Source organism: Epargyreus clarus, unplaced genomic scaffold, assembly GCF_041222505.1.
Source record: "Epargyreus clarus isolate Ecla_fem2 unplaced genomic scaffold, WU_Ecla_fem_2.2 ptg000007l, whole genome shotgun sequence".
Classification (NCBI taxonomy): Eukaryota; Metazoa; Arthropoda; class Insecta; order Lepidoptera; family Hesperiidae; genus Epargyreus; species Epargyreus clarus.
In genome coordinates this window covers 15,441,103-15,467,676 of record NW_027332215.1, presented here as the reverse complement: position 1 = coordinate 15,467,676, position 26,574 = coordinate 15,441,103, and the positions used below count along the sequence as shown (strand labels likewise).

Below are 26,574 nucleotides of genomic sequence, written 5' to 3'. Positions count from 1 at the left end.
TTGATTTTTATTATTTTCACTGTAGTAGTTCAGAGCTAGTCACAAATGCTACGTTGTTGTAGAGTTTAGCACTCAGTAGTGCTTTGAAGACTTCCTAATAGTAGGATAAATGACGCAAATAATTAGTTTTTACCTATTAACTTTAGGTTTCAAACCTTTAGAAGTAATACATTGTAATCATTTTGTAGTGTATTTAGGCAATTAAAAATCAGTCTGCTTTTGTACATTCAGATGTCCCAACTTAGTTTTTGAAGGACAGAAAGTGACATCTGTGCTCAATAGATGCAACTTTGTCCTGTTCGAACTTTCATGAATGGAACGTGTAACCTGACCTGACATCTATTGAGGTATTCAAACTTTATTGCAGATAAAGCTTCTAAGTGTAACAGAATAGGTAATAGAAAAATTAAGACACATAAAAATATGCAAAGAATTAGTAATTACGACCGTACAATCGTAATGATGATAATTAATTCACTTTATGTCATTTATCTTGAAATAATGTTTTGGCAACCCAACAACAATGTATTGTATGTGGCAACACTGAGGCTTCTCTTCCCTCGCCGCCTTTAAACTATATGTACGTGTCTTGATATAAATAAATAAGATTCTGCCTCCGTACTGCCTCCGTGCCGTAGTATCAATGAATACAGCCCACAACAAACCCCCAGCAATATATTTCTATAACGTTACATCATGTTTATTATATAAATCATATCAATAATAACACTTCTTTTTAAATATAATTGTTAAATAGTTCCCTACAACATTAATTTAACCACTTATAACACAATACAAAAACAATGAAAAACTAGTATAATTATGATATATTCAGCTTTTGGGCGCTGCCATCTATTGCCACTTCAAAGGAACTACACATGAATTTTAACTTAGCGACAACATATCAGATGTCATTGCTGCACATTACTGAACTACTAAAAATGTTCAAGGTAAGAAGAATTGTTTCATTTTGTAGTGGTTTTTATGGGTACTATTATTTACAAAAAAAGAAACATTACGGTCTGCAGAGCACTTCATCTCTTTTTACAAACATACCTGTTTTTTTAATAATGTTTGCAATATGTGATGTTTTCGAAATAAAACCCTAAATAATTTCGTTCGCAGGCACTTGAGTCGAGATACGATCAAAATGTATGCAAAAGGTATTTGAAGTGGCGACAAGTTTTATATTTCAGCCGCTGCGCGCGCTGCGATCGATGTTTTCGCTACACACTTCCCACACACACATACATAATTAACATTTCCATACACAACATATCGTGGGTGTTTAGAATTGAATTATGGTGTGACATTTATATAAAATTTGATCTGCGGAATACTTAGGAAGACAGCTATAATATAATTTAAATTTAATGTTTGTTTTAGACATTGAAATGCGAAAATGTTGATCTTGCATATTTTAAGCATTATAAACAAAATCCAGGCACACAAAATCTCAGTAGGTAACCTTAAAAAAATAATTTAAGTAAACTCAAAACTAAAAGAAAAATTAAAGAGAATTCCAATTATAGAAATTATTTTCTACTGTTTAGAAGGGGGTGGAGAGGGGCTTTTAACTACGGGATTCGGATTCGGAGGTTAACTCGACATAGGCCTCCCCTAATTACCGCCACCCCGACGGTCGTGTACTACGAAAATGAATCAATTCACCATAAACCGCGGTCAGTTTGCACGCTTACTAGCGCGTGAGGTGATTCATTAGTATTTGACCTACTATAATTATGTGACTAGTTTTACTAATGTCTAAATTGAAAAAAAAATGAGAATGTACGTACATAGCTATGTATATACATAATAGTTCATATATGTACCTATATGACAAGTAGATAAAATTCTTTTAAATTAGTTTTATTGATTATTTTTGTGCCTATTTATAAGCCAGAGTTTATAAAACTATGGCACTTATTCCCGGAATTGATAATATATATCTATATTGTTTTCCGATATGTAAATGTCACAACAGGACAAATTTAACAATAAAGATTAACAGCCAAAATTACGATTGTTTTATATCCACCCAATGGTGAGTGGCTACTGCCGCACATGGACATATTCTGTAGGCCACAGTTGCGATGCTACCCCTGAGGACTAAGGTGGAGCGCCTCGGAAAAGTATGTGTATCTTATACCTTTTAAACCAGAACACAGCATCGCTTACCATTACTGTTAATAGGAGGAAATAGTAGGTGCGGTGATGCCGCCAGAGCCGAACCACGAAAGGTTCTACCACCTTCAAATATATATTAGTAGCATTATTGCTCAGTTCAGATATCTGGTTTATGTTATGTCCAGTACAAAAGTTGCAAGTGGGAAACAAGTTAAGACACGAAGTTTAGTTGAGCTAACAATATTGGAAATATGGAGTAGGTTTGCTTTCGGAAACGGAAACTACTCGGTAAAATCCGTCATCTTCTAGCAATTGTTATTGACATTGACATATAAGTCAGTAACGTTAATACTATTGCAGAATGAAAAGCAATTTTCTATATTGGCAATTCCAAACGATCCAATTTGTCATATTATTTACATTAAAACAAGTGCAGCCCTTAAACTAACAGAAGTTAATGGAATCTTAAATATCAATTGAGAATGTAAGAAGTTAGTTACAGTTCAATTCAATCTTGCAACTTACTTATTTGCATCTTGACTTCCACTCGAAATCTAATTGCACTTTGTCTAGGGTTCGTTTTATTCGTCGCTGGCGTTTCATTTAAGTTTTAATGTTCTTTAGTGTTCGAAATTTTCTTCACTTATTGTAGACTAATTTAATTTTGTACTTTAGATGAGTGCTAAAAGTGGGAGCTTCAATTTGTCGGGCTCGTCTGACTGGCCATTAGTTTATCGACGTACAAAAAATATTTTTGTTAAAGTTTTTATGAAATAAAATTCCGTCGCATTCGAATTTATTTATTGCCCAAATCAGCGATACGATGATTGCAGCGTCAGACGATGGCAGTGACGGGCAGTACAGAAAAATGTGTGCGTTTTACAAAAAAACTGTTGACCTAATAAACGTGAATACGCGAACATTCAGGCGATCAGGCGATGACAGATTGGTTTTCGTTTTTAACAGCTTTCATTTGACCGATAACCAAAGATTTCAATCAGTGCTATTCTGAAACACGTCAATCAGATGAAAATCCATGGGATTGAATATGTTGTGTGCATATGATTCTTCATCACACTGTTAATGTAAAATTGTAAAATTGCAAAAACACAGTATGCAATGTCACAACTGTGTCAATAAATAGCGATGTCAGGTGTAGCAACTGCTGACTGTGTGTGCTGCTGACTGATAACTGAAAAACAGTTTTATTACATTCTTGGCAAAGAAGGTTTACCTATGTCCCTTACACTTGTGTCTGCATTATGTTTAAATATTTAACCACTACTACACTTAGCTTACATTTAAGATGTTTTATTGAGCGAAATTAATTGTATATAATCAAATAATAATTCTTCATCATCATCATTACTGTCTCTCTGCTGGGCATGGATCTACTCTCAGAATGAGAAAGATTAGGCCTTAGTTTAGTGCTATGGCAAAGTGCGAATTGGACTTTACAGAATACTGAGAACATCTTTAATTTTTTACGATCACTCAATCCATAAACATTAAATCAATAATCATAATTATTAACTTAAATTTCAAACCAGCAAACCAAAAATGCTTTGTACTAATGGAAATTGTTTAAACTCCATAGGCCGGGTTATCTCTTATTTCTCCTGACGGCAATAACCCACAAAATCGTATGCCGCGCTTAATTGGCTCTGAACTCAATTCACAACAATTATACAATACCTGACGTTTGTTTGTCGTTTCTCATGATATAATTTACATTGCAGTCGATTTTCATGTTGGATTAGAGTTTATTGGGTTTATTAACGTCTACGTTCATCTGTTTAATAAGCAAAACGAATTCTATAATTAATGGAAATTATTTGTTTTCATGAGCAGTAAATACCAAATAGCGTTATACTGCAAAAAAATGTTTAGATTTCGATTCAAAATTACGACATTGCATCTCGTAAATGTCGAGGTTAAAAGTAAAATTAGTAGGCTGACCTTATACATGTATCCTTATTTATAGCTTCTGATATACTGGCGTGCTACCCCTCTCCAACTTTAGTAATACGCCAATTACGTCAATCAAGATATTTTAAAACTACGAAGCATCAAAAATGCATCTAAATTGGTTCAATCAGTTAAATTGAATCAAACGGAATTTATATATAGAATAGGTCCAATCGTGTTTCCATTAATGTCCATCGCATTATATTTCCGTGTGGTCTTGACGTCATTTACTGACAGCGGCAGGGCAATTTCACATAAATGCCAAACACAGTTAATTGGCATCAAATTGTTATTGTTATTACACCTACATCATACCTCAAACTGACATAAAAGCAGTGCAAGATACGATATAATTACCGGAATAATCTATCTTAACTCATATTAGAAATGCTAATGTCAGTTTGTTTTTTGTTACAACTTCTCGCCTTAAGTACCTACATAATCGATAGTCAGAAAATCTTTTACACATATTGTCAGGGGTTTGGAAAAGGACTTAGGGTATCACAAATCAATTTATCCGATTTTGTCCTACCAAATATCGACTTGACAATACTTGCTTACTGAAAATTGCCAAATTCCAACCTTTGGTAGGCAAAAATTGGAGGATTTATCAATAAGGGCCCTAAATTGCTTATCAGAAGCTAAATGAAACAAGGCAGATTAAGGATTTTTAGAAGACAGACAGCACTCTGCTTTCCTGTCAAATTATGTACTAAAGTTAATAACAAAAATAAAGAGTGCAGGACAGGAATCCCCTTATTAATGAAGAAAGTCGACACAGGCCACATTAAAAATATTTCAACACTATCATAAATAACTTTATGTCTGAATCAGCACAGAAAACTATATTTATAGGAAAAAAATAAAAATACATACACGATTAAACGAAAATGCAGGCAATCGAAACGGATTAATAACGTGACCTTTCAATCAAAGTTGCGGAACAATAGAATCCTGTACACGTGGCTCATTCGTTTAAACCCGTTCGCAGACTATTCACAGAATCCATTTAATTTCGGTATTCCACTAGTAGTCGGTATTTGTGTCTGGATCAAACTAACATTCACCCGGGCGAGAAATTACAACCGGAGGCGTATTTCAGGCAGTGAATTCCGTGAATTGGTGAAATCCGAAACTATCGGCCGACGTTATCGGTGCTGCTTAAACACTTGTGACATTGACTATTTGGATTGATTTTAACCAAACATTTCCGCAACAGTGCACAGTATTCGCACAGTATAGCCTAGTGGTTAAGAAACTCAGGGCAAATCCCAGGGCACGCATCTCTGATTTTTCAAAATTATGTGCGTATTAGAAATTAATTATCACAACGGTGAAGAAAAACATCTTGAGGAAACCTGCATACCTGAGAGAAAAAAATCTCCAAGTTATGTGAAGTCTACCAATACGCACTTGGCCAGCGCGGTGGACTATGGCCTAATCCTTCTCATTCTGAGAGGAGACCCGTGCCCAGCAGTGGGACAGTAATGGGTTGATGATGATGATCATGATATCTGCAACGTGTCCTATTGAACTTTGGGGTTAAATAGCATTTATAGTCTTTAGGGTTCCGTACCCAAAGGGTAAAAACGGAACCCTATTACTAAGACTTCGCTGGTCCGTCTATCACAGAGATCTATCTTTGGAACCGTAATAGATAGACACTAGATTTTTTTACAGAGAATGCATACGGTGGCCGGTATAACAACAAACTGGTATTTTTCGATATTTCTCGAACTACCTGTTAAACCGTTATAGGCAGACAGTTCAAATTTTCACAATGTATGTTCTTCAATGGCTGCTATAATAACAAATACTAAATATAAAAAATAAATGAAAATTTTGGTGGTTAGGAACCCTCCGAGTACGGTTTCGACTGGCTTTTAGCCAATTATTATCGCACAATTTCGAAATAAATATGTTTGGCAACGAAGTTGTACCGTCAAAGAATCATTGTAAAATGGGCAACAATACGCGCTATTTAAATTGGAGAGCATTTAAATGTTTCAATATCTTTTACAATATTTCATGAATTGAGATATATTCCACGAACACACATTGAATAATTAAAATATTGCGGGAAAATTGCGGTAATTGTGAACATGATCGCTTCATTGTATCTCTATATCACAAAGCCGATTTTATATTTCCCGTGGGCTATAATGGATTACGCTCAATATTAATTTGAAGTTATTTAACAATCATAAAAGTGACTTTTAGTGTTATGAAGTTCTAATGCTATTTTATAATGAGAGCCAGTAAGCCGGGCACTTACTTTATATAGGCATAGTCAACTTACATTGTTTTTTTCTAGGCTTAGGCAACTTATATTATAAATGACTTTACTTTAAATAATTATAATATTTATTTCAAATTACATTCAACGCCATTTAGCCGCCTTAGCTATTGGAATATCAAAAAATCCTTCCTTATTAGAACCTTTTGTCCTAATTTCACGCTTCTATTTTTATTAATTTTGGCTCTGCGATGATGATTATAAGTTATACTGGTTAGTCTTTTAGTAAGAAGGTAGGTATAGAAATCTATCTAAACGACACTACACCTAGTGTTTGACATGACTATAAAAGTGTCATGTTAAACAAAGAACAAGGAAGACTTGAAGGGTGTGGTAAGATGGACATACTTTTCTTACTTACGAAGTGGTACAGCTTAGTCCTCAGGGGTAGGGGCATATCTGCGGCCGACCGCAGGTCGGAATATTTAATCTTATCTGGGGTTGATTACAGATTTCCACGGGCGGCAGTAGCCACTTACCGTCAGGTGGAATGCATGCTCGTATGTTACTACTATATTATAAAAATTAAGTGTTGTACCAGACGTATCCTTTCAAAGTTAAGAGTTCCAATAGAGAATAATGTATATTTGTTAAGTAATGGTTAAGGAACGAAACTTTATAACAAGCGTGTCTCTTTTAGTTCGCTAGCTTCCTATTGCGAGGAACTCAAATATTCATGCCTCACGACGCAACAGGCATATTGTGGGAAAGAAAAGACAATATTTCTTAGTACTTATTATAAACAATAAGTAGGGTACGACAATATAAAGTATGGTGCTGAGGACACTAAAATTTAGATTTGGATTTGACCACGGCGTAAGTTTAATAAGTGGTGTGAAACTCGCCTTTTAATCGGTTTGTTTTCATATCGGGACATGAAAAACAAGCAAGTCTCTACTTCCGAAGTTGTGTACTACGTTTTAGAAGTTATAACTTGCTTACTATAGGAAAACTGCGATAGGAAACGCCTCAAATTTGTTAAGAAACAAGTTCTCAAGAATATCTGAAGTTGGCCAGCGCGGTGGACTATGGTCTAAACCCTTGCCCAGCAGCTGGACTATATAATATTATAGTATCCGACTGCAGACATGAAATGTACTCGTATATAAGATAAATAAATATATTTCATCAGTCTGTAAGTAGTTAGTACGAAGTAAGTAGAAGAATTAAATTTTGTATTTTCAAAATAGGAATTATAACTATCTTAATTAAATATATTTTAGAACAATATTTTATATCATTTAGCTCAATCCAATTCCAAACCATTACTTGCATTCAGTCCAAAAGATTCAGTCCGCTTTTCTGATTAATAATTTAATAAAAAAATAGTGTAAGATACTCACAGTTATTGTTGCCGAAGATAGTAGTGAGGAACACCCCAGCGCCTAAAAATATCAGGCACGCGGTGAATCGACGCGCGCGATGTGCTAGTGAGCAGCCGTACGCACGGGACCCTAGCAGCATCGCGCACGTTATAAATCTGGAACAAAACATAAACACACATTACTATTAAGTCGTCACAATTTTAAAATTCGAACTCGTGAGGCAGAAACGTGATGTAGAGCTTCAAAGGCATGCGGCCTTTCTTTTCAACACGATTTTATTACCTTGGGTTGTATCTATGTATGTATTTATGAAACGGAATCTTTGAACTCGATTTTTACCCACTTTGAACGGTCCGATTAATTTAAAACTTTGTACAATTATCAAAAACCAATGAAAATACATGATTTTAATAATTTCATCCCATTCTCCTCGTCAGTATCGTCAGGAATCAGGATTAACGATTTTCCTTGTGGGAATTTAGCGTGCTTTTGTAAGTATGTCATTAATTATCACTTTAACGGTGACGAAAAACCGCGAGGAAACTACATGTCTCGTAATTTTCTAAAAAGTATACGTGTGTGTTACAAGAATATCCGTCAAGAACCTTATTTAACCTTAATTGCAAAATTGCGATAATGATATAATATGTCTCGCGTGATTCAGAACAAGGAAAAAATAGGCACGCGATGAATCGACGCAACAACAAAACATAATCGCACATCACTATAATGCAATCACAAACTTCAAAATGTTACCTCTCGAACAAAAGGATTCGAACCAAGGCACGCTTCTTTTATTTTTCAATGTAAGGAATTGATTAGCGCCTACTTTGAAGGCGAAGGAAAATCGCGAGGAAACCTACATGTCTTAGATTTTTTTTAAAAAGGTTACGTGTGTGGACGGTCCCGAACGAGGCTCGCTGAACTTCAATGCAAAATTGCATTGATGTGATAATATAATTCTCGTTTAATTTGAATCAAATGGAACAAACACGTTAAAACATTCCATTCATCAGTATTGTCGCTATACCTAAAACATAACTACAATACGAAAATATCTTAAAGTGCCTACAAATTAATCAAACAAACTATGAAACAACCGGTCTTTGTACAACAAAAAGAGCGCTTCATAAAGATTTTAATTTATGTATTACACTTTAAATAAATGTAAATGCGCCAAGCCGGGGCACTTCTCCGCAAAGGAAGTGAATATAGGTTAGTACACTTCACTCTGCTGGCTTAACGAACACGATCTGATAACACCTAGCGGAAATGGTCATCATCGTTCGTTATCTTGCTGTCCAAGACGGAGGAAATCAGAACACAATAAAAGTCAACAATTGTAACTGTCCGCTACTATGAACGTTATTTAGCTCAAGTCCCTATCAAAGGCTGACTGAAGTAATAGGTGGTTATATATAAAACCGTCCATAATTATTCAATAAAGCATAACTGGTGCAAATCCGCACGGCCTCAGTGAAGATGCACCTATGCTAGTTAAAATAACGTATTTATGACATTGATGAAAATTGAAAATAAATATCTGGTGTATTAAAAATCAATTGCTTAAAGGTATATATCACGAGGAGATCTATAACTCCCAAATGTTCACATGTAACTACCACTTAGGTGGTCCTAGCTGTACATTAAAGGTTACACACATAAATCAAAGGTCATGGAAATTGAACATGCACGCTAATTTTTTCAATGTCAGACCGAAATGCGTTCAAAATTCTTATTATTCTAAAACTAATCTAGAATTGGCTACTAGTAACAATAGTCGTAAGTTAATTTTAACTTCTGCTTGAATTATATTAGAATTGACAGACATAGAGCGTTTTGGACAATGCGAGCAGTCCAACTGCTGGTAAATGGCTGCTACCGCCCATAAACATCTGAAATCCATCTCAGATAAGACTAGTTTGTTACACAATGTGGGTCACAGGTGCGCCGCTACTCTTAAGGACTACGCTAGAATGCATTTCTCCCTTACACACCCTTCAAACTAGGACACAGCAGCGCTTAACATTGTTATGAGGCAGAAATAGGTGTGGTGGTGGTGCCGCCACAGTCGAACTCCAGAAGGTTCTACTACCTTGAAAAATATTATTTGTCTGTTACAGATATGGGTCGTATTTACAAATGAAGCCTTGTAAACCTTAATTTTCACTTTTAGTTAGCTAGATATTATGACGTTATACGTAGACCAGCGGTTTAACCAAAGGTAAACACAATCTCTGAACTCACGTTTATTTGACAACGTATACGTTGATCCTAATTATCGTGTGGTTTAATTTGGACGTCGCTATTCGATTTTGCTTAGCCATTTAATAACGATGTTATGATATAACGTTTAGGCAAATATTTTTCAAGTATATTTTCATACACTTATATATAGTTTTTATTTTGGTAAATACATATATTGATGCGTATGTGGTATCTTACACTACTTTTTTCGAATTGGCTAGTCACTTTATTAGATAACAATAATTGATTATAATAATTATTTTAAGCTTAATTCTGCAATTAGTAAATCAACAATTAATTAATGATAAAAGTTATGCAAAAAATAGTTTTTAAGATAACATTTTGCAAAAAGCCGTCTACAAAATGAAATCTATACTTAGTTAATGGAGCATTGTAAGAAAGACACAGAATAAACACTAGAGAAAGTTCGTGTTGGTAAGTCCACTAGTTGGTTCGAAAAGATTGAGTTTGTTCAAACTAAAAGGATTAGTTTTGTTAACTGTCGTATTGCGTTGGAAACTCAGCTCAAAGCAACAATATTACTTTCACGAAGAGTCAAAGAGAAGCACGTTTATTAAACCCAATTGTATTAAACTAGTCTTTTGCCGCGGCTTCGTCAGATATCGATGAGAATACACTTTTACGATGAGAATTCACATTTGATAACTTTGTCCTTAAGCTCATTAGGATAAAATATAAGTTTCCAATGTTATACTTTATCGAGATGGAATGGAAATCATATCTTTACGAAACTGTACTTTTTACGGATAAAAGGTACGTTATGCCCCTTTCTGAATCCATGACAACGTGTGTACAAAATTTCATTACAACCGATTATATGATTAAGGCATGAAAGTGTAGCAAACAAACAAACTCACATTCGCATTTATACGAGTAATATTAGTTAGGTTTCGAATGCAAGGATACGAGATACTATTAAAGAGGCATACATTGCATTTCAGTCTCTAGGTCTGACTCAAGGTTGTCCCTGTAGCACCGGGACCAGAATAGGGCTACGGTATCCCCTGCCTGTCGTAAGAGGCGACTAAAATGGGCTTCCGGGGTTGCGGGCGGCAAGAGTGGGAGCTCAAACCGTCCAGCAAGCGACCCCGGGAAGGACAGCGGTTTGTGTGCTCGCATATCGCTGTAATCAACAGGGGATGTGAGAGGAGCTTAAATTGCTCCCCCCAGGGCAGAGCCCGATAGAAGGGCATCGCGTTAGGAGGACTCCGGTTGTGTTCCGTTGGAGATCCCGGAGTTCTCCACCAAATGCTGAGGACGGCCACCGGGGGGGTTTTAGTGCGGTAAAAATCCCACATAACCCGGTGTCACTACCATAGCGTCGGGTACCTTTTGAAGGTTTCCCTCTCGTCAACAAAAAAAAAAAGATTCCACATTCCACAAATTCAACGATACCTCAAACTTCGATAAGTAAAATACTTCTCTGCCTTAAAATTGAATGAAGCCACAAAAGGGTGATTTTATCATTTATTTACAATTCCAATTCTTAAAATTGGTTACAATTTCTTGTTAGGAGTGATCAATCTATGTATCTTGCTTATCTAAGACCTCAGTGTTGAAATCCGTCAAGATATGTTCATGAATGACACATCTACGGGAACATTACTGATACTTCATTAGTAATCATTGAACAATGTTTTACTTCTTAAAACAAGTGCTAATTTATAATGCAAGTCTGTACCTTTATTATTAGTTTTTACTTTTTTACAAAAAGGACTGTTTTTGTATTTTTTTACGTATTTGCCTATACCTACATTTCCAATCAGTTCAGAAAGTCCGCTAGGGGCGCTAATTGGAACTGTATGGGCAAATACGTAACCAAATACCAAAAAAGTCATTTCTATAAAAAGGTATCAACTCATATTAAGGGTACTGACTGCGGAAAATTATCGCGACGGAATTAACTGCAACGATGGACATAATGAAATGTGAAAAACAAACAAACATTAATTTAACGTTTGCCTGCACGGATGGCCTTGCGACGAGTGCTGTACAATCTGTACATACTTTTATTAGCGCCGGCGTTTTGCCGAAAGAACAATTATTTATTTCAAGGTTTTATTATATATATATATATATATATAATATAGGAGTAGCAGAGGAGCATGCAGTCCACCGGATGGTAAGTGGGTGCCACCCATGGAAATGACATATGAAATGAAACCCAGATAGGATTAGATATTCCTACCTGAGGCCGACCACAGATGCGCCAATATCCCACAGCAGCGTTTAACACTACTGTTAATAGGCAAAAATAGGTGTGATGGTGGTGCCGCCGGAGTTGAACCACAAAGGGTTATGATTTAAGGTCATCTTAAATTATAAATCTCACGCATTCACGTACCTAGACTTCTCGAAGTTACGTAGTTATAAATAGTAGACTCAAAGAAAACCCAAGCCTGAAAGTGGGGCAGCAAAGAATAAAAATATGATAATAATTATCTTTATGTTTGAAATTGGTAGAACTCTGTGGTTCGACCCAGCTGCACCCTGGCACACTTATTTATGCCTAATAAACGTAATTATAAGCTGATGTGTTTGGTTTGAAGGATGTGGTAAAGGAGACATTCCAGCTTACTCCTCAGGGGTAGCGGCGGATTTGTGACCTACCTCAGGTAGGAATCTAATCTTCTGTGTCAATAGCCACTTATAATCATGTGGACTGCATGTTCGTTTTCTCATCGATATAAAACTACTAAACCCACACGACACCAAACGGTGAACTTGTAATAGTTTATACGTAATATGTTAATTATGGTAATGAAGTTGACCTTGTTCCTAAATAACTTCACTTTCTATTTGTAGGCGTTCATTTTCGCGATCAATTTACGGAGTTAGTGACGAAGAAACTTGGGTGTCGTCTCGAGGTAATTCCGATCTTTATTAAATAATCTTGCACCCGGAGCTTCTCAAATAGGGGTTGCAGGTGTCTTAAACCATACTGAAACATTTTGAACGATGTTGCATACAAATATTGTTTGTATTATGTGTACGACCCAAATTTGTATGTTTGAAGGTGGTAGAACCCTTTGTGGTTCGACTCCGGCGGCACCACCGCCACACCTATTTCTACCTAATAACAGCAGTGTTAGGCGCTGCTGTGTTCCGGTTTGAAGGGTGTGGTAAGGGAGACAGACTATTCCGAGGCCGACCTCAGGTGGGAATATCCAATCCTATCTGGGGTTGATTACAGATGTCCATGGGCAGCATAGCCACTTACCATCAGGTGGACTATATGCTCGTCTGCTACTCCTATATTATAAAAAAATGTAGCCACAATTAGAGACGTTTATATGATACTAGTTGACTCGGCAAACGTTGTGTTGCCATATAAATCAAAAAATGTTAAGGGTGAACAACCCACACTTATGGGTATCAAAAATAGATAGTAGCCGAATCTCAGACCTACTGAATATGCATATAAAATTTGGTGAAATTCGGTAAAGCCATTTCGGAAGGGTACAGTAACTAACATTGTGACACGAGAATTTTATATATAAGGTAGAAATAGCAAACGAGCATATCTACCTAGTGGTAAGTGGTTCTTGCTTCCGTGGTCTACGTAATCAACAGATGCGTTGCTACCCCTGAGACTTAATTGGGCCGACTCGGATAAGTATCTCCCTTACCATACTTACAAAGCGAAACACAACAGCGCTTAAGACTACAATTAGAAATCCGAATGGATTCTTTGAAGTTATTTCTATTTATTTAAATTTATCAGTACGATCATTTATGAGTAACCATAGTTCAGATTTGACTCAAAGAACTCCCGTGTAAAGTTTTCATTTTCAATTCCATCCGTTGGAACTTCGCATTGTATATTAGTGGGATAGTGTTCATTTTAATAATGGTACCTAATACATATTAAATTCATATGTGTGTATATTTCATAGTCAAAGGTATTTTAAGCGCTCGTTTTTGGGAACTGGACTACCATTGACGGGTTTGGCATTAAGAGAAGGGTTCAACCCTCACAGACTGTTTTGAACCCGTGCCCCAACTGTTTGCATGATAAGGTCGGCACAGTAGGTAAGTAAAAGCGGAGAGTACCCGTTATTTGCTTACATTTTAGGGGACGCTTACTACGTATTATGAACGTAGCGCAGACATACCAATTAAATTGTTTTTCAAAACCGGATAAAAGATACGAAATATCTTTTACTGTATATATAATGGGATAAAAATATTATACTCTGGCTATTTCATGTTAATAACACTTTAATTTTCTCTATTTATTTCAATCAGGGAAGTAATCATGTTGTATTTAATAAGGTTCTTAATTACATCTGAAACTACAACGAAATGACGATATACCTATTTTTTGACTACATAATAATATTTTACAGATAGATAATTATGTACTCGTACTATTAAATTCAATGGACATAAAATTATACGCATAGGGTTATATTTAAAATATTTTACAAAATTCCTTTAGAGCAAGTAAATTGGAATTGGTATTGGTCGAATTAAAAAAAAAATAATTTGTATAGTTACGTAAGCCTCGCTAAATAAATATGCGACAATAATGGAATATAATGAATGATAACATCAGAGTTCCGGTAAACGAAGGTACTAAGTACAAAAGACTTACAAAAGCCTTTTAACGTGTAAATATTGCTCGTTACCATGTTTTGACCATCGAAGCGAAGAATTTGCAAACGATTTTGCAAACTTCATATTTCACGGAAGTTAATTATCGACGTTTATGTTCATATTTCGCATACGATGCAGACATTAAAATTGAATGAGCGTCGTATTTTTTAGTCCTTTTGGCAACGGGGACATCGCAAACGAAAATCCAAAGGGGTGCTAATGAACAGAGAAGGGTTTTCATTTCCATCGAGTGCATTCATTTCGCCATCTACACAAACCCTTGCAAAGCTTTCGGTATTCGTTTGATTTAGTCAAAAAGCCGTTAACAAAAGCATTCGTAGATTTAATTAACGTAATGCACGAACATCAAAGACTGGATTTGTACACAAATCCAGAATGGAGCAAGTAATTTTATGAGTCTATCTATTTTCTATACAAAAGCACTTTAATATTGTTCCGAGAATTGAATTACATAAATGCAATGAAAACCCATTTTAAGTAAATTAAACTTTTGTAAATCAACCTTTATGGAACGACTTCCAAGAAGACGTCATATTTTATAGAAATTTCATAGTATCTGGTTGAAGCTACATTATATAAGTATTATTCCAAGCATTATCGTCATGAATACATATAGACTAGTAATTATTATAAAAACCCAACTGTTTAAGAAGAATGAACTAAAAAGGAAAGTAATGTAGCTTTTGTCACTTCCTACAATTTAGACGATTCCATCGACGACTCATATTTTGTAAAACTCCTTCAAGCATATTGGGCCCTATAGCCAGAAAAGATTGAGACATACTTACGCTCAAAAAACATTCTCCGTAGTCGAGCTAAAAATATTTTATAGATTTTTTTTTATAATATAGGAGTAGCAGACGAGCATGCAGTGCACCTGATGATAATTGGCTACTGCCACCCATGGACATCTGTAATCAACCCCAGATAGGATTAGATATTCCTACCTGAGGTCAGCCACAGATGCGTCGCCTCCCCTGAGGACTAAGGTGGTACGCCTCAGAAAAGTATGTCTCCCTTACCAAACCCTTCAAAACGAAACACAGCAGCGCCTAACACTGCTGTTATTAGGTACAAATAGGTGTGGCGGTAGTTATAAGGAAATTGTACTGTGCTATTTATATATTTCAGTGTTAACTCTTCCCGTGAGTCGTAGGAGGATAACGTATTTAAACATAGTTTCTAGTTTAACCGTGAATTTATAAGCTCCAGATACCTAATACAGCTTAATACCAGAAAAAAGTATTTCTGAGCAAAATATTATTTCTGATTGTGAAATGTCCCGATCACTAGGTACTTCTATCTACAGAAGAGCGTCCATTTTTTATGCAGCTTCAATGGACTTTTTATAGTTCAACAATTTTTCTCTTAACAGGATAAAATAAAAATAAACCTATTACCGTAATGCCTTCTATTTCTGGCTTCGTAGAGATAATTAAACACTTATATACGCGTTTCTGAGATTATTCATAGATTTCCTAAGACAACATTTTCATTTAAACAGAATAGTAGTACAGCGTGATGCACAAGCAAAAATAAAACTAAACTTGTATACAGAATAAATAGATAAAAGATATCGCCTGTATCCACCCAAGGTTAACGAGGAAGCAGTAACATAATACGAAGGACGATAACTCGTTTTGATCACACAAGTACACATATCTAGAATGTTCGATGTTACACTCGAATTAACCAGTCCAGCCGGTGAGAACTTTCTGATTGATGTCAGACTTTTATTAGGGACGTAAAAACATGATATTACGAAACTGAATATGGATATGAATTATTAAAAAATATAATATACATATATCAATTTCGGATATAGTTATGAATATAGAAGGAATTTTAGATTAACCGACTGTTTCTGATAATTTTGTATAAGTATATTCGATTTTTAAGAAATCATAAGTGAATATAAATACAATTAAAGTAATATATTTGTAGAGTAACTGAACCGTGTCGGCTTGTTCCGGCAATTTTTTTTATAATAGTACATCATTTAAAATCCTTTGAACTACATTATTGGAAACTATTATATCGGATTCGTTTATAGTTTCGGATATATTCATTCGGATATCCGATAGTTTCGGTTATAGTTCGGAAGCTCCATTACATCTCTGTTTCATACAATGTTAACATCTCGCCCGTTATTAATCCCGCAGATGATTGTGGAGGTAAAAATGGGGTCCGAACAAAAGGGAGCCAGTGAAGGGGAGCTCAAACCAATTATAACAGAATTTGCAACTTTTTGTTGCACGTTTCACTGCGTAACGTAAACGGCGGCGTTTTCGTTTGCAAACGGGATGCAACGGCATTAAACTAAGTTGAGCTTTCATCTCACCAACGTGGAAATCTTCAACAACTTATTAAAGTTTTGATGTGATTTGTTGAAGACGAACGTTTCATAATTATCTGCCAGTTAATTATACTCTTGTGAGCTTCTAGTAATTTGTTTTAATATGAAATATATTTAGTCGTGTTTAGATTCAGAAAAAGTTAAAAGACATCTACTCGTATTTCTGAAATGAATGGGGTTTCTTTTTTTATAATAAAGGAGTAGCAGACAAGCATGCAGTCCACCTGATGATAAGTATTGACATCTGTAAGCAACATCAGGTAGGATTAGATATTCCTACCTGAGGTCGGCCTCAGACGCGCCCTACCCCTGAGGACTAAGCTAGAACGCCTCGAATAAGTTTGTCTCCCAGCGCACAAAATTACTTAACGTCGCAATTTTTTTTATTTATTCAGGTAGGTAAACTGTAAGTATTCTGGTAACTGAAAACCTTCAACTATAAACACCATTGGATGGAGCGACGGCTGTTCATATAATACTTTTAGTGTCGCCAATTCTAGCTTTGGCTATTTAATTACTGCTGCATCATTTTGGCGATTTGCTGCATTCACATTCATTTATTTACTTTTAAATGTTGTTTATTTTACATCTGGGCTGGCATGTATATTTACGTTTTTCATGCATTGTTTTAAGATTACAACATCATTTATTTATCGTTAGATTAAGCGATCGATCGCTTTCTGAAAAAGCTAAAAGCGAGAGTCTAACAATCATTATTAATAAAACATTCTATCTAAATGTTACTTAACAATTATTAAGTATCATAATTTGACATTTCTGCCTGCAAGAATTGACCAAATTCGATCTTTGGAAGGCAATCCATTTAATAGATTGATTTTATTGATAATGGACGTAATATCGCCGATCATCGTTTGGAGCGTTTGATAGCTTCAAAACGGCAGCTATATTATCGATTGGCAATGCTCAAAGTGGCTTGCCTGCTGTGCCCCTGCTGTGTTGCAATTTGAAGATCTTATAATAAAGTTATATGGCAAATGTATTTATGATGCTTCGTTAAAATTACGGATTAAACCGTGTTAAAATAGTTTTCGTTATGTTTATTTACCAGTCGAGTGGTTTTAAGCAGCGTACCCACTTTAAAGTTATTTAGGTATAGTCCGCGTAAAACTGCTAGTCCGCTCTGAAATTGTGTGACTACACCTGCTCGCAACAACTTTAGAACGGACTAGCAGTTTGGCGCGGACTATACCTACTTTAGGTACACGTTACATAATATGCATCTATATAGAAGAAAAAGTAAAGTTTTTGGAAGTAAAGTTTTTACAGGTAATCAAAAATTTAAGTCTAAAGTACTATGTTAATGTTTGTTAAATAGTAAAATACATGTATGTATCTGATTACAATATCTAACTTGTTTTTTACTTTTACTATATCGCGTGCTTAAAGGTAAAAGGGCCTATAGCTAAGGGTTAATAGGGATTTATGCTGAAAGGGCACAATAAAATTTTTTTACGTTTCAGATAATTTCAAACCGAACTAAAAATTTTTTACGTTTCAGATAATTTCAAACCGAATGCCAAAAAAAAAAAAAATTATGTGCCCTTTCAGCATAAATCCCTATTAACCCTTAGCTATAGGCCCTTTTACCTTTAAGCACGCGATATATAGTTCAGATAATAATGATGCTGTTTTGCTATACAGCGGCCATAGTATTATATACTCTGGAAAAGTTTCAAGTGTCTATCAATGTATTAATATTCAACAGATTAAGCCCTTTAACTTATAAGGTCTAGGTGTCCAGATGAGTAACTTTGTCAGAGTGAGCATGGTCACAGAAAGACGTCAATATTACATCACCCCTGTAGAATACCGCAACTCACTGCATTATAAGTGTCACAGCTTCCCTCGCCAAGGAAACTTATATAGGTTGCGAGCAAAGAGATTATAGACCGGATGTCTCTTAGATTTTCTTTCAGTAACATTTATTCCACTACTGACACCACGGAACGTGAAAAATACACCGTCTTTGATTTACTAGCATTTGGCATATATTTTAGAACAACTTATTTTTTTTTAAAATAGGAGTAGCAGACGAGCAAACCGAGATAATGGTAAGTGGCTACTGCCGCCCATGGACATCTGTAGTCAACCCCACATTAGATTCCTTCCTGAGAACGGCCACAGACGCACCGCTTCCCTTGAGGACTAAACTGGAATGCTTTGGAAAAGTATATCATAACAGAACATAACAGCGCTCGAAACTCCTGTTATTGGGCAAAAATTGTCGTGACAGAGGTGCCGCCGGGGTCAAATTACAGAGGATTGCACCACCTAAATCATCAATTAGTATAATTCTTGAATGACACTTTTCCTTCCGCTATGCCGTCTATTGCTTCTATAAGATTGAATGTCCTTGCAAGCAATAATTGAAAAATAGATAAGATTGCATATACTTATTTTCCGTTTAAGAATATTTCTGTCAGAATAATAAAAATAATGGAAATCTTGGCAGAGCAACAATGGTTGTTCTGGACGCGCTCAATATAGACAATGGGACAAGCTGCGCTTCCCTCATTGCGCCTGATTCAAAACTTTCATTTGTACTTCCATCCATCAGCCTTTAGAAGTCCACTGCCGGACTTTTTTCTACCTTCGAAAGGGTTATTGAAGTAATCCTTTTGGGCGTTTGGAAAAAGATGAGAACTTCTCATTAAACTGGTAAATCTACAATGTATGAATTACTACGCGTGGTCGTGAACTATGGCTTAACTCTGAAAGGTGTTTCTTGTTCACTTTCTGGCCATTCCGAATGGTGATTCCTACTCAGCGGGACAATAGGTTGTCGACAACGAATTAATAAATACCTAATAATATTTGTCCGCCATGGTCGTATTGTCTATCCTGTCTATTCAATTGCTTCCAAAGATCGAAATTTCTCAATTCTCAGTATTCAGAAATGCTAAACGAATTCTTTCGTAAGCAACATTGGGTAGGGTGATTTTTAATAATGGACGTATATATGTAGGACGTACGTGCGGATTTCGTGGAATGAGACTTTCTATGTTCAAAATCGTGATTAATTCAGATACCACGTAATAGAACAAAAGGTACGGACAAAACGTTGTGAGTGATATTTAATTAATTTTTGACATTTCGATCGCGGACCGGCGCCGAAACGTCACGTGACGGGCACATTTCATTTATTGTTCGTACACGTAATATCTATTCATAGATAACACATACTGTGATTCTGTAGAAAATAAAGCTTTTGATGAGAATAATCTACCACTCCTACGCAAGGTACGTTGTGGAAAAGATTTTGGTTTATTTCTGAAATCGGATGGGCACGTTCTATTCTAGATTATTTAACGTGTCACAAATGCAATTGTACACAAGTATATTCCACGTAAAACTGCTAGTCTGCTCTGAGATATGAATCGCGTCGCCATAGCAAATTGTATGACCTGCTCGCAAGAACTTCAGAGCGGACTAGGAGTTTGGCTCGGACTACGGCCACATATCTGACGACTAATTCGGAATACATAAGTTAGTCAACATGCCGCAGTATAAAAATGTCAAGCCGTATTGAGCAAAAGCGATTATTTAGTAAATAAAATCGATCCAGACAAAAAAAGAATCCAACAGTTGAACAAACAGATCGGGGGACCGCATACATATTGAATACAAGAGGGATGCACCGGAAAAACGACGCCAAAATATCGAAGCCCCTTTTAGGTTTTCCAACACCAGCAAATATTTCATATCAGGAATAGTGTGTTTAAATACCGAATATTTGTCGTGCAGTTACTACATAGCACGGATTTTTATTTCACGGAATTTACAAATAAACTTTTCAACTTTTCAGCATATGTAATTCAAAACTGACAGTGATAAGCCTCACGGCTTAGTGGTGAAATAAAGTGACATAAATAAATTTTTCAGTTACGAGTTTCCGATGGAAATGGAAAATATTTTTCATTGACACTTTAATCCTCGAAGCATAGTGACACTTTAAAAGCTCGGGTATATTTTCGGGGCATCGACAAAAAATAGTCACTCTATTATTGTGCTTTTGGGGCACGTTAATTCGCTTTGCTAACAGCTTCTAACAGGAAAATTGCTTTTACAAAATCTGTCACTTCATCATATTATCATCAACTCTATGCTTATCTTTTCCTGCGTAGCATAGCAGTGATGGAATACCTTGTTTTTTTTAATTTATTTGCATATTTTCCGATATTTCCAAATGAATTATTATTGCTTAAACGGGGAAGGAAAATATCGTGGATACCCCGCACTCCTGAGATTTATGGATGAATTATCCCTTTTTTTGTTTACGAGGGGGAAACCTTCAAAAGGTACCCGACGACGTGGGAGCGATGGCGGGTTATGTGGAATTTTTACCGCACTAACACCCCCCCGGTGGCCATCTTCAGCACTGGTGGTGGAGAATTCCGGGATCTCCGATGGAAACGATTTTTAACTTTGTTTTAACCTGAACCATGTTGACAGACTAGCGCACTAGGTGTCAAAAGGATTTTAGGCGTATTTTGCTTTGTTTGTTTTTACAAAGGATTTGTGATAAACGAGACTTTCATGGATTTATTTACGAGTACTACGAGTATTTGCAGCGATTCTAAAAATGGAGATATGTTGAGCGAAAATATTGCAACCAAAAATGTTTGCGTGAAATATTTCTCATTGTTCCCCGTAGCTTCTATTAAATACGCGTGAAATAGAACAATATGTTTAAAATATTTGGTTTCGAATATCGTTGTTATTACCGATATTTCCTTATACTAATACTGTACACCGATACGACTTTTATTCTATTATTAGTTTCAATTGCCATAAGCAGCTGTCACCTAATAAAGATATTGTGTTAAACGGTAACTCTATATAATTAAGCTTAATCATACTAGGTATAAGCATGTCATATGCAAATTATATCTCATTGGCGTTATTATCAATGCTCAATTAGGTTCATTTGCTCATCGATTGTTCGCCAATCTGTAGTTCCAATAATTTAATCCCGATCAATTAGCTTAACTCTAACACGAATACTCTCCGCTGCGCTGTTCAGATTTAGGTAATATTAAATTAAACTGTTGATTTCAAGCAATTTAGTAATTATTCCGTATGATTAAGCTTGAGTTGTTCACGTGAAACTACGTCTGAGACACAATTGTATCAAATTATTCCAGATATTATCCCGATACCGAGTATACAATATAGAATATACCTGTAGGTGTAACTCTAGGTGGAGACAGATATATGTAGTAGTGGGGTGACATTCCCATTGCTGGGCACGGGTCTCCTCTTAGATAGGGTTATAGTCTAGGGTAACATATGCGTGATACAAAAATTTTGTAAACACGTTGTCTGGGTTTCAAAATCCAATAGGATAGATCCGGAAAGATAAAATGTTAAGATTTGACTGCGAGCGAAGCCGCCGGTAAAAGCTAATAATGTGTAAGGTGAAATTGGATTTAAATTGTACGTCATATGTTCACTATGACGCCATAATTAAATGCCACCCGCAAATTACTCAATTGCTGCGGCAGCTTAACAAGCGCTTTGTGGTCGTGTTGCCGGACATTTGAGTGAAGGCTCAAAGTTTTACACACAAGCGGAGCTAGGAAAGTGGCATGCACTGTTCATATTGACTGTGATGACGTCATTTTTATTAACCTAATAATGTTGGACACTGGTCTCTCTTCATAATGAAAGGGGCTTAGGCTATACTTCATAGGGTGACGTAAGCGTGACACCATTAAATTTGTTTTAAATTCACTTAAAGAACGTAGTTCATTTGAATAGCAAATCCCAATCCGGACGATATTTATAAATGCGAATGTGAGTTTGTATGTTTGTTTGCCACCGGGTACTGGTTTGGGTAAAACCTAGTACTGTGTAAGATCAAATAAATTTTAAATTGTATGTCTTAATTGTATGTGCAGTATGAAGCAATAATTAAATGCCACCCGCAAAGCAGTCAATTGCTGCGGCAGCTTAACAAGCGCTTTGTGGTCGTGTTGCGGGACATTTGAGTGAAGGCTCAAAGTTGTACACACAAGCGGAGCAAAATATACTTTTAATATAGACTGTGATGATGTCATCGTTTTGAACCCAATAATGTTGCACTGTTGGACACGGGTCTCCCGTCATAATGAAAGGGGTTTAGGCCATAGTTCATAGGGTGACGTATGCGTGACGCCATTTGTTTTAAATTCACAGAAAGAACGTAGTCCATTTGAATAGTAAATCCGAATCTGGACTAATTTTGTAATGCGAATGTGAGTTTGTATGTTTGTTTGCTTGTTTTACGCCTTAACTACATAACCGATTGCCATGAAATTTACGTTATGCACTATGACACAATGAATAAATGCCACCCGCAAAGTAGTCAATTGCTGCGGCAGCTTAACAAGCGCTTTGTGGTCGTGTTGCGGGATATTTGAGTGAAGGCTCAAAGTTTTACACACAAGCGGAGCTAGGAAAGTGGTATACTCATCGTCATCGTTATCAAGCCAATACTGTCCCTCCCACTGCTAGGAGCCCCGTGCTCCTGTTAGTATGAGAAGGCTCATGCTAAAGTCCACAGAGTGGATTAGCATTCACATGCCAACGATTTTTTAAAAAGATTTGTTCAGGCCTGTAGGCAAAGAAAACCTAAAAGTTTATAAAAAAAACAAGTTCTCAAAAGTCAAATCGCCCAATTCGCACTTGATGAACGTGGTATACTATGGCCTAAAATTCCTCTCACAATTGGACACGTGCCCAGGATTGAGACAGTAAGGCTAGTCACGGTTGTATAACTTATAGAGTTGTATAGCCACCGTTTATATCGTTGACGTGCATCAAGCAATGAATCGCAGTGATAACCCCTTATGCTCTTGATAGATCAATTTGCTCCCCACAGACCGTCACAATGCAGCCGATTAAAGTCCTGAAGACGACTATCCATTGTACTCGAATGAGTACCTTGTTATATAAACGTTATTTGTGGTATTCATTTTTTTAAATATTTTTTGTATGTAGCTGCAATGACACACTTGTAGTCTTAACTTGGGGAAAGTTATTTATTTTATTTGCACACTTTTAGCTCTCAAATCGAACAAGTGTCGCTATCCGAAATTTGACAGCTCTGACACATGTCAACTTTCTTATTCGTTTTCGTATTATAGATATTTATGCATTTTAAATATAAAGCCGTTACAAATTATTTTATTACACTATTATTAGACAACACAGTATACATCTTATAATTTTGATTACCCATTTAACACGTATATTTTACAAGTTTTTATAAAATTGTTACAATGTAACCGCAATAAAAAACGACTTTCAGATTATTCTTCGAAATTACTGGACTTTAAAAACCGAAATAGCGTTTTATTTGTCACATAAAAAAATCACTTGGCCAGTAACAACAGTAAAACATAATATTTTATGTTAACTGTAATGTAACTGTTTAATTATAAACGAAATAGTCAACGAATTAAAATAATCATTTTTGTTACCCTTCACAGAAAACCCTTTCTTTTGATACCCAATTCAAGGGGATGCATAAAAAGTAATTAATCCGTTATTATGAAGCGTCCACCATTAAATTTGAATGATGTCGCCAAAACTAATCATGAATTTTCATCCAAGTTGCAAACCAAATGTGTGTGCCAAATTTCAGCAAAATAGTCTAAACCACTTACCATTAACTGATTTAAAATTCAGTTGCAAGATACCCTAAAACCGTGTCTTGTTAAAGTCGATAACAGATAAGATTCAAATTAAATAAAAGCTTGTCATTGTATAAAAGATCATTGTATAAAGGTTAGGAAATTAAAGATAACAATCCTACCGTAATGCTTTCCGAATGAGGAGCCACAGCGCCCGCACTGGCCAGGCGACCCACACCGAGTGCATCGCTCAACAATACGAGCGTCTACACTGGATGAGAACGCGAAAGCTATAGTGAGCTGCGCCATTAACTGCGATTCTGTCTCGGATAACTTTAATGTACGTTAAATGTACTGGCAAACACATTACTTAATTGACTCTCCCAAGGTCACGCACGTGAACAATTCCCGTGGCTATTCTTGCGTCTAATGCCGACTTGTTCCGTTGTCATGTTGTCATGTTGGTGGATAAATGGAATACTACGGTGCATAACTACTTTCATTATCCTATTAAATTATTATTTTTCAAGGATAAGCGGTATTTTCCTGCACCTCTATCGCCTCTTTCCCAGACTATAATTATGTGAGGACTGATAACAGTAACATGATACCGATTATCTTCTACAGATAATAAATCTTATGATTTATTGTGTGACCCTTGTAAACGCATGTATATTTTTTGAAATAGCTGGCACAGTTTTTCAATACATCATTTTATTATTATAAGTAATTATTTAAAGACTATATCTGATTGCGTTACCTGTACAATAAATAATGGAGTCATAATAACAGGGAAAGCACGCTGAAACCTTTCGTGTAGTATAAAGTACAGCGCGCATTGCAGAAATTTGGTAACGCACTCCGTGTTTGATAAGGAGAATAGTCAAAGAAATTTTAGGTAAATCGCCAATCGAAAAATAAAATCCAAGCAGAAATTGAATGTACGAAACTATGCTGAAGAAACATCAAAAATTAATAGGGAGGGAGGAAAATGTTTAAATCTAATCACAGAATATACTCTCTTAAATGTACCATGTATATCTATCATTATATCTCAACATCTATATAATGTCATCATTGGCACTATCTTCATCAAATAATTTAATATCTCTTTGAACAGAGACCTCAAAGAATGAGACAGATCAAATTTATTCACAGAATATAATGCTCGTAATTTTAACATGTATATCTATCATTATGTCTCAACATCGATATAATTCCATCATTGTCACTCTCTTTATCAAATAATTTAATATCTCTTTGAACAGAGACCTCAAAGAATGAGACAGATCAAATTTATTCACAGAATATAATGCTCGTAATTTTAACATGTATATCTATCATTATGTCTCAACATCGATATAATTCCATCATTGTCACTCTCTTTATCAAATAATTTAATATCTCTTTGAACAGAGACCTCAAAGAATGAGACAGATCAAATTTATTCACAGAATATAATGCTCGTAATTTTAACATGTATATCTATCATTATGTCTCAACATCGATATAATTCCATCATTGTCACTCTCTTTATCAAATAATTTAATATCTCTTTGAACAGAGACCTCAAATAATGAGACAGATCAAATTTATTCACATAATATAATGCTCGTAATTTTAACACGTATATCTATCATTATGTCTCAACATCGATGTAATTCCATCATTGTCACTATCTTCATAAAATAATTTAACATATCTCTAGGCAACGACCTCAGAGAACGAGACAGATCAAATGTATATTTTATCGAAGCAAGAACTTCGTGCACTGTATCAATATTGTGAAGAACTCAAACGAGCAAAAATATTTCTACAATATATTTTCCGTCGATTCAATCTGTAAAATGTACGTCAGTTAGAATATGTTACAGGTGCGTGGGATTCAAATATCAGAAATATATTGTAAAGGCTATTCTCATATAACTGGGCTATTACCTTCTACAAGCATCATTTCATATGCAATTATTATAATTG

The 26,574-nt window shown here is 35.6% G+C and overlaps 1 protein-coding gene across 1 annotated transcript in view; it reads right to left on the bottom strand.

Annotated features, from left to right (window-relative positions):
* The window catches only part of LOC140743515 (alpha-1,3-mannosyl-glycoprotein 4-beta-N-acetylglucosaminyltransferase A), an 82,277-nt gene extending 57,398 nt beyond the window's left edge, over positions 1-24,879 (bottom strand). Inside the window, exons 1-2 of the mRNA XM_073074847.1 lie at positions 24,780-24,879; positions 7,735-7,871 (exon numbers count right to left, since the gene is read on the bottom strand). Coding sequence (XP_072930948.1) covers positions 7,735-7,871; positions 24,780-24,844 — 202 coding nt within the window. The 5' untranslated portion in view covers positions 24,845-24,879. The remainder of the gene's footprint in view (positions 1-7,734; positions 7,872-24,779) is intronic.
* Between the last annotated feature and the right edge of the window lie 1,695 nt (positions 24,880-26,574).